Source organism: Suncus etruscus, chromosome 6 (genome assembly GCF_024139225.1).
Source record: "Suncus etruscus isolate mSunEtr1 chromosome 6, mSunEtr1.pri.cur, whole genome shotgun sequence".
Lineage (NCBI taxonomy): Eukaryota > Metazoa > Chordata > Mammalia > Eulipotyphla > Soricidae > Suncus > Suncus etruscus.
Window position 1 is genome coordinate 110465486 of NC_064853.1, and position 16164 is coordinate 110481649.

At 34.4% G+C, this 16164-nt stretch overlaps 1 protein-coding gene across 1 annotated transcript; it reads left to right on the forward strand.

Annotated features, from left to right (window-relative positions):
- Positions 1-1657: 1657 nt before the first annotated feature.
- Positions 1658-15706, forward strand: CLDN1 (claudin 1). Its single transcript, XM_049776007.1, has 4 exons — positions 1658-1944; positions 11248-11412; positions 13748-13832; positions 15426-15706. The coding sequence occupies exons 1-4, from the start codon at positions 1722-1724 to the stop codon at positions 15586-15588; spliced, it is 636 nt and encodes a 211-aa protein (XP_049631964.1). The 5' UTR covers positions 1658-1721; the 3' UTR covers positions 15589-15706.
- The last annotated feature ends 458 nt before the right edge of the window (positions 15707-16164 follow it).

The following is a 16164-nucleotide window of genomic DNA, read 5'->3' on the forward strand; positions in this document are numbered from 1 at the left end:
GAAATGAGAATAAAATACAGAGATCCCCATATCATTCTCTATGCTCATCACTCTTCCCTAGAATTAATGTCAACATCCCCTAAGTGGTAGAAACACTTTAGTTCATTTTTTTTTTCCGTGCTGAAATTTTAAAACTTCTTTTATCTGACATGTAACGCCACAGTAACCATTTCGGCTTCTGAAGTATTGATTTTGAAAATAAATACATAGAAGGAGCTCTCTGAACACACAAACATAAGTGAGAAAATATTTTAATTGTTCCAAGCTGCAGTAGCAATTCTGTGTAACTACCACAAAGGAAGTTTTAGAGGGAAGCTAAAGGCTTGGCTAGACAGAAACCTGAAGGATGATACCAGCCAGAATCACTTCCTAACTCACAGCCCAGTTCTCTTTCTACTAAAGAACAGCTTTTAAAACTCTCAGAATTTTTTTTATAAATAGTCTCTGTTAAGTCATCACTACAATGCCCTTTACAGACTAGAGGGACCCATGGATTAAGTCCCTTGACATGAATCTTTAAGACAAGCTGCAGTAGGGTATGCATAATGGAGTCTGTGTTGGTGTGGAAGGGATGTATAAAGATTGGAGGTTGGGTAGCATTTTTATAAAAAATAATTTTCACACAGGAAAATTCAGCTCCAGTTTGCAAGATCATTGTGTTGAGAAACAGGTCCTGGAAGTTACTCATGAAAATCATGCTTCCTCTTTACGTCTCAGTTTCTTAATCTATAAAATAGAAACATGCCTGAGATTCTTGAAGAGACATAAAATTTTTAGCAGAGACTATAAAGGGCAGAAGAGGGCAACGCCAGGAAAGGAGAAAAGGAAAGAAGTCGAATAGAGAGCAGGGAAGTGTGAAGAATCCAAAAACTGGGGAGAGGTGGAGTAAGATAGGTAATTCGTTTAATAAGGTAGTGTGGGGAAAAGTTGTAAAAAAAAAAAAAAAAAAAAAAAAAAAAACCCTGGTGGTGGGAATGGCCCTGATTTATTGTCACTATGTACCTTAAATATTATTGTGAAAGATTTGTTATTCACTTTTTGATCACAATAAAAATTATTATTAAAAAAGTGTGGATCTTTAATTTTTATTCCAGTGCTTCTTTTCTTTTCTCTTCTCTTGTCTTCTCTTTTCTTTTATTCTTTTCTCTTCTCTTCTTTCTTTCTTTCTTTCTTTTTGCATTGACACATATATAGTGAATTTGGGGTACCTTAAATGGATTCTATAAAGAGCTTGCAAAGAGCGCCTTCCTTCCCAAGAGGAGAAAGGGTCTAGGGGAGAAAGGGAGGCAGTCCCGGGGCGCTAGGCAAGGCGCCTTTCCAGTATTCAGCGAGGGTGATGAAGGCGCGGTGGCCCGGGTGGGCAGGGGTGCACAAGCAGCGGGGTGCAGGATGCTCTGTGCATTTCGCTAGCCAGGTGCCCAAAAGGCGCCAGGCGGCGCTCAGTCGCCACGGGGCGGATCCCGGGTTTTGGGGGCGGAGTTGCTTTAAATCTGGGCGCCGGGCGGGTGGAAGTGGCAGTCAGAGGCTAGCCAACCTCCACCTCCTCCCCTAGGCACCCCTGGGCCAAGGTCTTCTGCACCAGGACCAACCCCGGGACCTCTCTCGGCGGCAGCTGGAGCTTCTCGGTCAGCCCCTCTCTCCACGCGCGCCCCCGTGCCCGCAGTCCCGGGTTCGATCCCTCCACCCAGACGCGCGTTTGTGCACCTGCCGCCCCAGCCGACATGGCCAACGCGGGGCTGCAGCTGCTGGGCTTCGTCCTGGCCTTCCTGGGCTGGATCGCGGCTATCGTGAGCACGGCGCTACCCCAGTGGCGGATCTACTCCTACGCCGGTGACAACATCGTGACGGCCCAGGCCATCTACGAGGGGCTCTGGATGTCCTGCGTGAGCCAGAGCACCGGGCAGATCCAGTGCAAGGTCTTCGACTCCTTGCTCAACCTGGACAGTGAGTGCCTGCTCTATCTCCCTTTCTCCCGCTTGGCTGCTGCCACCCCATCCTCACCCTCCAAACCCCAGGCTAATGGTAGTGTTGGGTGGGGGGCAGCCCAATTCTGTTCTGAATGCGTCCATCCCATTTCAGTTCCTAGAATTGGCTCACTGTGTACTGTTCCTTTACAAGGAAGTAGAGATGACCCTAGCTTGGGTTGGGAGATCATTGGGGCAGGCCAAAATCCAACTTAGAGTTTGCCTCTAGCTCTTGGGGAGGTGCTTTATGTCCCTCTAATCTTCAGTGAGTGTTGGGTAAAAAAAGAATAAAGGCCAAACTGGAATTTGAGGTCTTAGGGTTGTTTTTTTCTTCTTCTCCCTGTTCTATAATGAAATGCGAATTGTGGCACTGTAGGGTTTGAATCGAAAGTGGTATGGATGGGAAAGTTTGGTATTCTCATTTAAAGTTCTCCATTGTACAATGCAGTGGAAAAATCCTAAAGTTAAGGTGTGGTTTAATAAAATCTAGTGAAAAGTCACACTCTTCGATGGGATGATGCAATTCCAAGTTTTCTCCTAACTTTTAATTTTGGCTTTTTTGATTATTTTAACTTCTAAGAATGTTCAGGAGTGAGGAGAATCTCTTTGCTTTACTTTAAAAGGCTCTTTGACCAAGTTTCTTTATATTTCTCTTTCCGACTTAGCTTTCAAGCTAGGGTGTTCAGAATAGACAGGTGTCTTTAGTTATAATGGAAAGTGGAGATTGGTGGCAGGTGCAAAAAGGATGACAAGAAAAAAAAGTTCTAAACAGACTTTCCTTAAAAAAAAAATCAAGGGAAGAGACAGCAACTGGAAAGGGAGATGGTGAAACAAAGCTGCAGCTGAAGAAACAGGTCAACTGGAGGCAGGTAGTGAGAAAGGGCGGATCCAAATTTCCATTTCTCACAAAGGAAGCTCTGTGTAATAGATATTTTGCCTCTTCTGTCCAGCTAGAAAAAATAATTTTTGAAATAAATATTTCTAAGAACGGTGGGAAGACTTTTTTTCTCTTTTATTTTTAGGAAAAACTTTTGAATCCCTAAACAGGCAAATATTACATTACTATTAAATTAGGTAATTAAGATTTCTGTTTAGAGTATCTTCCTTGATATATTACACTACATGTCTTGTTCTATGTGTTTGTTATGCTGTTTCTTAAACTAATTTGAAGAATAGCTTACTTGACTTTTCATAGATAAGTAAACCAGTCCCCTTTACATGTAAAGGGTAAGAAGTATTGTCATCGCTCACATTCACTGCAGCTTTGTCCAGTTCCTCTATGTATGGTTTAGGTTAGGAAATCTCTCCCAAATCTAGTTAGACACTCAGCACATCTGTGAAAGTAGGTTTAAAACATGCCAGGCATTTTGAGTGGTGTTGTTTCAGCTTTTCTAAGTTCTTACTTTAAGGCTCCTGTATACCAACTGGAGGTGTATAGTTAATAAAAAGGTTTAATAATTGTTTGTTGCCTTATATATTATTTTCTATACTTTCATGATAAATGATTAGAAATTTTGAATCTACCTACTAAAAAATCAATATATCCAATGAAATGGTAGCAGGCATTTTGGTTATTAGGTTAAAAATCTGACAGGAGAGATATTAGGGCAATTTCAGTGAGAGCTCAGATGCTCTCACCAAAGTACTTCGCTTTCTTTTGACATGAGAATAACCAGTATTAGCACCATTGTAAATATGTCACCCAACTATAATAATTACATTTAAAAAAGAGTTTGCCAAATGGTAGGGTTGGGGAGGTGGGTAGTGAACTTGAGACATTGGTGGTATGGTCGCAGATACTGGTATGTAGGTGGAACATTGGAAGACAGGATTGCTCATCGCTATTTTATGAAAATTGTAGCATAGTTTGCCTAAACTCTTTGATTAACAATGTTGTAAACCACAAAGTTTAAATAAAAGTTAGACAAAATAAAAAAATATCTTGACATAGTAAAGAACTATATTTTAGCATGTTTTACTTTCTTAATTAACCAAGTAGAATCACATTGAGCCATATTGCAAAGTCAAAGGATTTAGCCTTATACACACTAACATGAAACAATATTTTATTTTCATATATTATTAGTTATTATGGTGATTTCTTTTTTTTAACAATAGTGGAAGAACTAAACAACCTATACATCTTTAGGATTTATTTATTTTTTTTGGTTGTTAAAGCCAAGGTTGAGCTATACCTTTCTCTCAAAACTGATTCCCAGAGAAGGGATACTTGACTTGACTCATAGACACTCTCTGCAATGACAATGACTCACTAGATACCTTTGGATGGATTCCAGAGAATCTCTCTCAGTTTCTTCATCTGGGCTGTGCTCTCGTGCCGCCCACCTGCTATCGAGACTTGGAACAGTGATTCACGGGGCTGGTTTAGTCTAGCTCTTGTGATATCTAGAGCTGAATAGAATTTTCTGTTTATATTGTTTTCCCTATAAAAAATTACTTTCATTCCTGAGTGATTTTTATTTAAAAAAAAAAGCTTTCCTGGATACTTCTGAAAGTTATACCTTGTTTTCTTTGTCAGTATAGCACATTGGGCATTTTAGTTCCAGATACAAGGATGTTTTTAAAGGGTTGTAGTACTAACCATGTGCTCTTTAAAAATCAAATAGAATTCAGTTCTCTTGTTCTAACTAGTGCAACTATAAAAAAGAAATCACGTGACCTTCACGAAGTAATTAATATGGCATAGTATACTTGAACTGTATGGGAAATGAGGTATAAAATGGTTTCTTTTAGGTAGATCTTGCAAAGCATTTTATAAAATTGTAACAGAGAAACTTCCTGGGGAAACAGATGTTACACTGTGTTGTGGTTTTACTACAGCTGGGACAATTTCCATTCAAAATATGTAATGTTTATTGTCACTGATGTCTCCTGTCACGTGATGTTCTATGTCACAATGGATACACAAAAAATACTCTCCTTTGTGTATTGACATTTCTTCATCTATCTTACCTTACGTAGACCCAATTCTCAAATACTTAACAAGTTGGATCCTATTTTCTGTGTTTAGTTCATTGCTTCTTCTTATTTTTATTATAATAGCTGGATCACTCCAGACACTGGATGTCATGGGAAGCTGCCTGGTATGAGGTGCACAAGCAGAGAATAGCTAAACTTTTTATGGGAAAATCTATGGACCAGACAATTGGTTCACAAATGGGAGGTTATGCTAGACTCTCCTTAAAATCTGCCTCTATCATTGGGATTCTGTAATTTGTTCCTAAACTCCTACAGCCTGTTGAACTTGCTTTGCATGAATCCACATGGTGTGTGGGAGTATTTAATGAGCATTGGTTTTCAGTGAGGCTTCCAGCACTCTCACCATGATGTCAGGCTCAGAGACAAAAATCACTGACTTGGATAGTCTTTGAAGCAGAGAGAAAAGGGAACTCACTTATACATTCTGCTCTGCTCTATATCTTCTAAATCAAGATGGTCAAGAGGGTAATTTGTGTTCAAATCTCTAAAAAGAATTTTTAGCTTTGACACTATAATGTTAAAAGATGGAAATCAAACAAAAGCACAGGCCTATCCAAGACTCTAAGCTTTTACCCTGGCTTTGTACTAACTAGAAACGTATACAATGATGAACCACTTGATCTTTCTGAGCTGTAGTGTACCCACTCATAAATATGACTGAGTAGGAGAAAATAGAGTGAAATGAATTCCTTATTCATTCAACAAATGCAAGTCAGGCCATATTATTGCTTCTTAGGATGCATTTAAGTTGATTTATAAATTTGAGTCCATTGACTGGTGATTCTCTTCAATGTCAACATTCTTTATTATGAACACCAGATATTGAAGGGAAATAAAAAATAGCATATGTTTCCTTGACTAAAATGTTTAGTAAGTAGAATAAAAGAAGTAGAAAAGCATGACTAAGTCACATGTTTTGTTAAGAAATGAAAAAATGATAGTAAAACCTGTCTGGACATTCTAAAAATTGGTAAGTTCTGTTTTATACCATACTACTGCAGTTTCTAAGTATAAAGTATTTGTTCTGCGGTTCCCTGCTAGACAAGCTCACATATCTATAAAATAAAACTACTAACAATGAAAACTCATGAAGGAGCATTGAATTTGAATAAAAGTAGAAGATTTAATTCATAAAATAACCAAGAGAAGGTAATCGGTGACTATGATGAGTTCATTTTATTATGAAGAACACAGATTTGTTTTAACCACACAATGATCTGCTCAGTTCCCTAATTTTCATTAAACAAAAACTGATGTAAAGGAGGATATGTAAGTCTGAAGATACAATTAATTTATTTTTATTATGATGTCAGGTATATAAGGAAGTGTTATAGTTGCAAATAGTATAAATGTCAGCTTTCTCATAATCTGCTGTTTCCATGTAAGACATTATAAAAGATTTTTAAAAATTCCACTTACCTGTGTTTACTTTCTATGCTTAGTAGATCAGTAGTTTCCAAACGATATTTTTGTTTATAAGTAAATTCATTGTAAGTTTTCTTTCAAGTTTATACATTGAGGTTATAAGTAGTGAGAACTCCACAGGGAGTTCTTAATCTCAGGATTATCATTCTAGTTAAGTATAATTAAAAAAGGCCTCTCACTTTATGGCTGAATAATGAAATACTCTAATGTAAGAACTTAAATGTTTGCTAGCTAACTTCTTTAGCTTTATTCAATAATACAACTATTATAGATATATCTAAAAATGTAAGGGAAAAGATCATATTTGTTTCTAGCTTTGATACAATTATACTAGTCTGAAGCTAATTGTCCAAGGTTATATTATATCTCCTTGCTCCACAGTATCATGGATAGCTTTCAATTATATCTCAAATTTTTCTGACCTGACACAATCATCTCCTAGGGGAAAAGCTTCAACATGAAAGCTCACTGAATGAAAATATGAAAAAAATTAACTTATTAAAAATAAATCAAGTAGGGCCCGGAGAGATAGCACAGCGGTGTTTGCCTTGCAAGCAGCCGATCCAGGACCTAAGGTGGTTGGTTCAAATCCCGGTGTCCCATATGGTCCCCCGTGCCTGCCAGGAGCTATTTCTGAGCAGGCAGCCAGGAGTAACCCCTGAGCATCACTGGGTGTGGCCCAAAAACCAAAAAGAAAAAAAAAAGAAAAAGAAATCAAGTTAAGCAAAAAAAAAAAAACCATGATTTTTCATCTTGTATGAATTCCTAACTCCTAACAAAATCTAGATTAAATTAAATCTGATTATATAGAAAAACATTAATATAATTTTTCTAGAGAGGATTTTTTTAGCATTATTTCAGTGATTAAGCTAATAAATAGAGAATATTTATTACCTATAATCTTGTAAATTTTTAAGGCAATTAATATGTCTAATTTAAATTCAGTGAACATCGAGAATGATCCATGTAAAATTGCTAGGTATAAAATTCCTAGAACTTTTAAAGAAAATATGAACAAATATCTAGCAAGTCATCAAAGAATTCATAAGTACATATTTTAAATCTCTGACTTAAATGTTTTCAAGAAGACCTTGATTTAAAGAACTCCTCTGTTTCACCTAAACCCATACAATTTAGAATTTATCTGCTCAAAAAAACCTCATAACCTGTGTCATGGCACTTGCTTATTTAGACATATAATGTATCATTGCGTATGCTCAGTTACTGAGTTTTCATCAATCCATAATTTTTAACCTTTAAAATTTTATGTTTACATTTCCACGGACATATTAGTGTCATTAAGAATTCCTCCAGATATCTCCCCAGAAGCAACATTTTGTTTGACGTCCACCCAACATTGTAAAATACAGAGAAGTTTCCTAAGTCAAGGATGCCAGGATGTAAATGAAAAATGTTGTTTTGCAAAATAATACTATTTATGTGTTAGACTTTAAAAACTGCGTCATTATGCTCTTCCTCTAATGGTCTGAATGAATGCAAAGTTCCCATTTTATTCATTATTATCTGTGCATTGTATAAGCAATTCATTATCCTTAAAGGAAGTGAAACATACTCTAGTTTGGGGCAAACATAGACCAAAGTATCCATCCCCTCTCTTTTAGAAATTGTAAAAGAAGAGGAAAGAGTAAAACAAGCATGTCATGAAGCAAATAATTTTTATTTGAGAACTGAAAGGGGAAGAATATTAGAGATGTGAGCAGTGGATATTAAATAAAAATCTAGGTGAACAGAGATGGAGCCCTCAACTAATTTCTCCATTTGTGTTTCCTGCCTGGGTGGTTTTACACAAGACTGACTCATGAGACCGAGACCCTGTAAACTCCTCATTGGTCAAACATGCAGACCTGCTGAGCTGGTGGCCTGCTGTTTTGAAGTGAAGTACAGATGAGAATAATTATTACAGAAGCTGAGTTCAGTTTTTAACCCTAAAACTCAAAGTGAAAACTTGGAGAGAGATCAGAGAAAGTTACAAATGTGATTAACAAAAGGTTGGAAAATTGAATATTTGTGAAAAACAAAGCAGGTGGTTGATAGATTAATAAACTATACTTACTTGAATGGCTGTCACAAAAAAGAATGTTGAGTTATTCTACTCTCTACCTACGGTAAAAATCCCCTGACCCCTTTGAGATTCTCAATGAATTCTGATTACTCAGCAAAACTCCAAATACCTTACTCTGATTTGCAAAATTGTGCATGATAAATGTCTTTTGCCCCGTATTTCATTTTTACCTCAGTTTGCATACTAGAATCTTTTATCCTCCAATAGAGATCAACTGTCACAACAAGCTAAGGATTGAGGGCCTTCTTTGGAAAGCGTGATTTGTTTTAAAACCAGTGCAGTCCTAGAAAAATAAAGGGAGTCTCACCTTCTTCTCCTGACATGCAGGTCACCTTTGTAATTCCCAGCATCACTTTTCCAGCTGACTTCAGATATAAATATTTTCATTTTAAGTGGAATCATATATGTGTTGTGTATGGGCTTAGTTATTTTTCTCTCTATATTAGAAGTGAGGTCCATGCTGTCCAATGGCCATATAAGATCAGCAAAATCACGTGGTCTGGCTATCATACAATTTGTTTCATGTTGGTTGCCCAAGACCCATCTGCCAATATTGCATGAACTGACAATGCTGCTATAAACATCAAAATGAAAAAATATTTTAAAAATTAAAAAAAAATTAAAAAAAACATCTCTCAACCCTGTTCTAAATATTTATTGTTTTGACTGTTGTCAATACAATATGATTACTGTATTGACTGTTGGCACATTGGAAGGAAGAATGTGTTGTAATTTTGGAGACCTAGGTACTTTCCTCATCATAACACAGTGTGGTTTTCCTTTCCATGGAAGAAGTTTTGTAATAATACTTTTTTGTTCCTAGTAAATATGTGTCCATAGAACATATATTTCATTTATTGTTTTTAAACCACCCAGATATCGGTAGGGTGCTTATGTTCTAATATATCTTATAAGGAGGCCAATAGTCAAGGATAGGTGGGGAGCCTTTGTTGTTTATTAATAAAATAAAATGTACTTTGGCTTTCAAAATATCACTCAGAAAAATTACTTCTTCCTTTGGAGTAATTATGATTTTTAACTCACAATATGATTATGACAATGATGGAAATGCCAGAAAATTAAAATGTTTTCAAAAATTTCCTTTTAATTTCCTGGGGCCTATATTTTGAGATAGACAAACCAAACATTGAGTTAGAAAGTTCCATCATCTTATCCACTTCTAAAGATTATCAGTATTTAATGGTTCTAAACTGAAAAATTTAGCATCTGTCAATTTGCATCATAGAAACATGGTCCCAGAGGATGCTAAGTCATTTATTCTAGATAATATGGCTTATTACAAAGTGAGTAATACTTATATTAGAAAAATACTTGTGTTACACTTATATATGAAATGTCCTTGTTGCTACTTAAAACTATCAATGAGATAGTGATTTTTATTTTGTTTTGAGTCATACCCACAGAGCACAGGGCTTACTCTTGGCTCTATGCTCAGAAATCACTCCGGCCAGTCTTGGGGGACCATATGGAATGCTTGGATTTGAACCCCATTCTTCTGTATGCAAGGCAAAAGCCTTGTCTCCATGCTATCTCTCCAGCCCCAGTGATCCTTTTTTTTTTTTTTTTAAAGAAAATTATACAGTTGTATTTCTGGTGATAGAACCCAAGTCCTCACACAGGGAGGCCAGACAGTCTTGATATTGAGCTATCTCCATAACCTAAATTCATCTTTATTTGAAGCAACAAATAAATCTTTGATTTAGTCAAGCCCTTCTTTTTTTTTTTTTTTTTTTTTTTTTTTTTTTTTTTTTTTTTTTGGTTTTTGGGCCACACCCTGTGATGCTCAGGGGTTACTCCTGGCTATGCGCTCAGAAGTTGCTCCTGGCTTCTTGGGGGACCATATGGGACGCCGGGGGATCGAACCGCGGTCCGTCCTAGGCTAGCGCAGGCAAGGCAGGCACCTTACCTCCAGCGCCACCGCCCGGCCCCTAGTCAAGCCCTTCTAAGTAGAATAGCAATAGTTCATTTCTTTCAAAAGTGTATGTCATTGAGTTGAAACATATTCAGAAACCTGACCCCCAACATTTTTTTGTAATGTTCTACTACACTAATGGAAAATAATTAAATCAAAAAATTAAGGGAATCTGAAATACAGCGTATTTCATTATTCCTGCTTTATTATATCATTTTGGTTTGTGAAAATGAGATTATCTATGAATATCAATCTATTATGCTTCAAAGTAAAAAGTTATTTCGTTTTGAGAAAATGGGATTCAGGTCTACCTCCCTCAGTTTAGTGAGTGGCATTATAAATGGTGCTTATCTAGTCATGTAATAAAAATCTATGAAAAATTTATTTTTTATCTCCTAAACTCACCTGGATTTTATATAACTTAATTATTGGCATGTAAAACTGCTGACTAGTACAAAGATATATTATATAGCAATGTACCTATAAATTATTCAACATAAAGGGCAATATATATTATTGCTATTTCAAAATACAATACTCCAGTCAAATTAAAGGTGTCTAAACTCAGTAAACCTGTTCAGCCTGATCATTAAATATATTTGTAAAAGATTTCTTGGTTTGTGTTGAAGAATAAAAAATGTTCTTATTCATTATCTGGCAATATTTGTTTTTCTGAAGAAGAACCATATTAGTTACCAGCAAAAGTATCCTGTGAAGGTCTCCTAACCCCTGGTTCAATCTTTCCTATTTTATATAGCATTGATATACACTTGGTTTTCTTTCATATTTGTCTTATTTTCTAAGCAGCATTTTTTTACCTGTTACAAACTGTTTTCTCCTAGGTACTTTGCAGGCAACTCGTGCTTTGATGGTAATTGGAATTATCTTGGGAGTAATAGCCATCTGTATATCCATTGTTGGCATGAAGTGTATGAAGTGCATGGAAGATGATGAGGTGCAGAAGATGCGAATGGCTGTTATTGGGGGTGTTATGTTTCTTATTGTAGGTAAGAGATCTGAAAACTTTGAATCCAGCAGAATTTTGCAGTTAGAGACCTAATAAAATTAAAATTTTATATCTGTGTTCATAGCAGGCAGGTGTGTACATATATATATATATTCATTGAGGTTCTATTTGCTAATGACATAAGAATACTTTGCTTTCAGTGGACAGAGATCTTCTAACACTATAAAGAAAATTATATCATTTAGAAATTTTTTTCTACTTATCCCCCCACATTACATGGAAATATGTAAAACAGTAGAAAAATATAAAGAAAGAATCTATATATTGCTAAGGGGCAGATATATTTAGGATTATTAGAAGTAAGTGAAGACAGCATTCTAGTTTAAACAGAATGTATGCATCCACAGCTCAGTGAAGAGAAAGGCTAAAAAAAAAATAGTGGAGGTAGGATGTTAGAATGGCAGGAAATTATATTAAATGAGAAATATACAAAAACCTTGAACAAATCCTTCTAAAGTAAGGTTATATATTCACCTAAAATAAATACTTAATTTGAATGTATTTGAAATTTTACCCAAATAATGATGAGTTAGTTATGTTACCTTTGAGAAAAACAGAACAAGATAAAAAAATAATAGTTTTTTAATAAAAACTTGTAATGAAGCTTATTTTTAAAAATGAAAGTGGTACATAAAATAGCATATAAAATATGAACAAAATATTACTATTTGATTATATTTATTTTAAATAATATATGTGCTCATTTTTTTAAACAGTCTACTAAGATATGCCACGTATAATCCAAATAGAAATCTACTGTGCTTGAAAATGAGAGAAGTCATTTAAATTGCCACTAGAAAAAACTAGAAGAAACTTTTTTCCCTACTTATTCTTTGATAAAATATATTGTTTTTTTGCCTCAGTACAATGCATGGATTTAATCTATAATGAAATGTGCCTGAGATTTTGCTTAACTTCTTTTGTTAAGGTGAATATCTTTTAATTTACATGGATAGTTATTGTCAAAAAAATATAGATGGAGACCTTGCCAGATGGAGGAGGCCTTACCAGAGACCGAACTAGTTAGATCCCTGGCCTTCAGTACATCTCTGACATTCAGTCCCACTAAAAATGGTCCCTGAAATCACTCAGTGTGACTGAAAAAAAAAAAAGGAAAATATATATGGGATAATGTTTCTTTTAAGTAGTTTAATTTTGAAATTAAACAATTACTGTATAGCACCTATTTTTCCCCTTGATTACTCTTATCTATGATTTTTTGTTACATTTTTTGGGAGACCACACCTAATGGTATTTATCATTTACTCCTGACTGGTCCCTCAGAGACAACTTCTGGGTGAGACCTGTTAGGGTATCAGGTATTGAACCCTAGTTGACTATATGCAAAACAAGCATCCAACCCTCTATGCTAACTCTCCATCTCATCTTATAATTTTTATACGTGTTTGTATCTTTCTTACTTTAGTTTTAGGGACTTTTAGGATATGAAAGTTCCATGTCACACCCGTGATCTATCTGAATAAATAAAAGCAGAAATATTTTCTGTCAAATATTTGAGATAGATTGAAACATTTTTGGATTGAATATGGGGCATTTGTAAATATTTGTAAATATTTTAATTTGTCTATATTGATAGTCTCTTTGAATTGCTATGAAAGTTACCTATGATTGGATAGACAAAATCAGAATATCAAAAATTTAAATACATGAAAAAATGATTTTTTACAAAGTAAATATTCTGAGAGTTTTGAAATATGAAATGCCTGGAAGGTTCAGAGTATGCTGTTTAAAAAATATATGATATGACATCTCAGCCAAGTCATAGGTGATACCTAGCATAAGTGGCCAGTTAGAAAGAGTTTAGATTATCTTAAAATTTAGATTATTCTTAATATTCCACTAATTCCTGATATGTTATTACATATAAATATTTGAACCTGCAGAAACATAAATTTGAGTTTGATCAATAAGAGTCTAGTAATATTTTTAATCTTCCCCTTTGCAAGAGGCTTTATAAATGCCAAAAAGAGCATTTGTTTTATCTAATAGAGCTATATACTAATGTATAGTAATATATTTGAAAGAAATTTTAGGATGTCATGCCCTGAAGAATCGTTTTCTAAATAGTGGTTGTTATTATTGTAGAATAAGATGATAGAAAGTATATAAACTATGCCTAACTCTGACCATATATTTTATATGTATTAAACAAACACATAAATAATTCAATGCCATCTAATTTAAAATGGTTGTACTATTTATAAGATTGAAACCTTCTAAAATGTTTATAATGAAATATATAATTATGCTTACTATTTGATGAAGACTGAGCCTTTTGTTTTGAATTTCTATAGGTCTGCTTCTATTAGTGGCCACAGCTTGGTATGGCAATAGAATTGTTCAAGAATTCTATGACCCAATGACACCAGTCAATGCCAGGTAACATCATGATGTGTGAAATAATTTTATTCTTATTAAATGTTTAGTAAAAATTCCAACTAATTTCTTACCTCCTCAGATTTGCTTTTCAGATTATAGAATTGTATATCAAATTAAAAATTAATATGAATGGATCATGATTCAGGCTAAAATGATTTAATCTTTCTTCTAATAAGTAATATTGATGACAAAAATATATTTAAAAAGTAGGAAAATTCACATTCTGTATTCTTAACTGTGCGTGGCATTTTATTTTTTTATATTAAGGTTTCTTTAATTTTTTCTTGGCAGTAAATTTTCATACAATTTACTGTGATTGTTGGTGTTGAATGCACAGTTTACTATTAAAAATTATACTGTTATAGAGCTTAATTCTGTCATTTTAAACCATTTTACTGGTATGTAAGCAATTTGATTATTTATTTTAAAAATTAGGCTCCAATACTACTTTTGAATTATATGTTACACCAAGATTATAAAATTGTCTTTACAGATGTCACAATTCTTATTATAAGTTATGGAAGTTAAAAGAGTGAAGTCTTGGCTGCAATGTAATGGTACTCTTTGATCAGCAACAAAGCTCTTTGTCTCACTGTATTCACACCTTTAAAGTTTAATAACTATATTCAACTCAGGATGTTAAGATATAATTATTATTTGTTGAGTCTAGGATGAATGGGTGAAAATTCCCAGTGGTTAGAGAGATAAGGTGTGATTCTTTTTTTATATAATTACCCACCCATGGAAGAAAACATGCTGCCATGATTGAATTGGAACCCTTCCCGTAAGATTGACAGTGAAGTGACAGAAACTGCTGCAAATGGATAGGCTAAAATTTTGCCTGCAATATATATCAAGCACTTTTTAAATTAGTATGCACTCCACAATTGTTATGTGCATTGTTATATTTTATGACTAATGTTTTAAGGGCAGTTCAATGAATTATAATAGATTATCTGATTTTAAGAGAAGCAGAAAATAAAATAGGAAAATAAAGGTACTAGCTCAGTATTGCAGAGTTTGCATTAAGTTTCAAATTCACTGAGTGTCCACATTCAGTAATAGGTCTTTTTCTCCAAAATCTAAATGAATACATTTTACTGAATTATTTAATCTAGAAAAGCTGATAGTCTGCTTAGAAGTCTTTATTATAGAGTATAAATTTATGTTCATGTTGGTATCTGGGATGAATTACATACAACTAGTATTTTCTTTTTACATATTATAGTTACTTCGTGAGAGCATTACTTATTAAGCTTTAATCCAAGATACATTATACAAACCTGAGTTCTCAAATATATAACATAATGTGCAAGTCTGCACTTGTAAAAGTCTCCATAAGTATCTGTGTAATTAACCTTCTGTTGCATGACATGTTGCCTGGTATAATATTGCAAATTGTCATACAAATATTTTTGTTCATGTACATGTTCACAAATACTAACATGCTTCCCCTATTATTTATACTGGCTATTTCCAGTGTGAATGTGTTGTGTGTGAATCTAATGAAGATTATATTGCTACCTTTCTCTAAGTATATTAGAAAGTTTCCAATGTTTCATTAACTTAAAATGTGTTATCTTTTCCTTTTAGGTATGAATTTGGTCAGGCCCTGTTCACTGGCTGGGCTGCTGCTTCTCTCTGCCTTTTGGGCGGTGGCCTACTTTGCTGCTCCTGTCCCAGAAAAACAACATCTTACCCAACACCAAGGCCCTATCCTAAGCCTGCACCTTCCACTGGGAAAGACTATGTGTGACACAGAAGCAAGAAGATATAACTCTGGTGGAATAAACAGAAAGTGGACATTGAAATACCATCACTGATAATAGGATCTTAAGCTTTTTTACTATTGCAGTTTGAACTGTGTTGTTATTACTAACACAAAAATTTTTTAAAAAATACTCATTTGTAAAAATGGCTTCTTTTATTCTTTATCCTCATTATGGAAAGAAGCCTTTTCCATTTGTATCACTGCAAACCACCGAATGATGACCTCATCTGGGGGAGGGGGTGCTTCCTAAATATATAAAGATATGTATATACAGGTTTTTCTATAAAAATTACATAACAAAAACTCTTATTCATATATGTTGGTATCAACATACCTAAATATATATCTAAGGAGAAAAAATATATTTAATTCTATATTGATTATATTAACTGTTTACTTGGTATAATTCTCTACTTTCTCTAGGTAGACACTTAAAATAAGACAAATATTATTTACCCTTCTTCAGCTTTTAGTTTTTCTAGCAGAAAGTCTATATTAATGAAAATTATATTAATGCAAAGATTCATTGAGTTATTATGCCCTTTACATGTGCTTGCAATT

Coding starts and splice junctions, on each gene's coding strand:
- CLDN1 (XM_049776007.1), top strand. CDS start 1,722: ATGGCCAACGCGGGGCTGCAGCTGCTGGGCTTCGTCCTGGCCTTCCTG. Junction 1,945..11,247: donor CTCCTTGCTCAACCTGGACA/GTGAGTGCCTGC, acceptor GTTTTCTCCTAG/GTACTTTGCAGGCAACTCGT. Junction 13,833..15,425: donor ATGACACCAGTCAATGCCAG/GTAACATCATGA, acceptor TTTTCCTTTTAG/GTATGAATTTGGTCAGGCCC.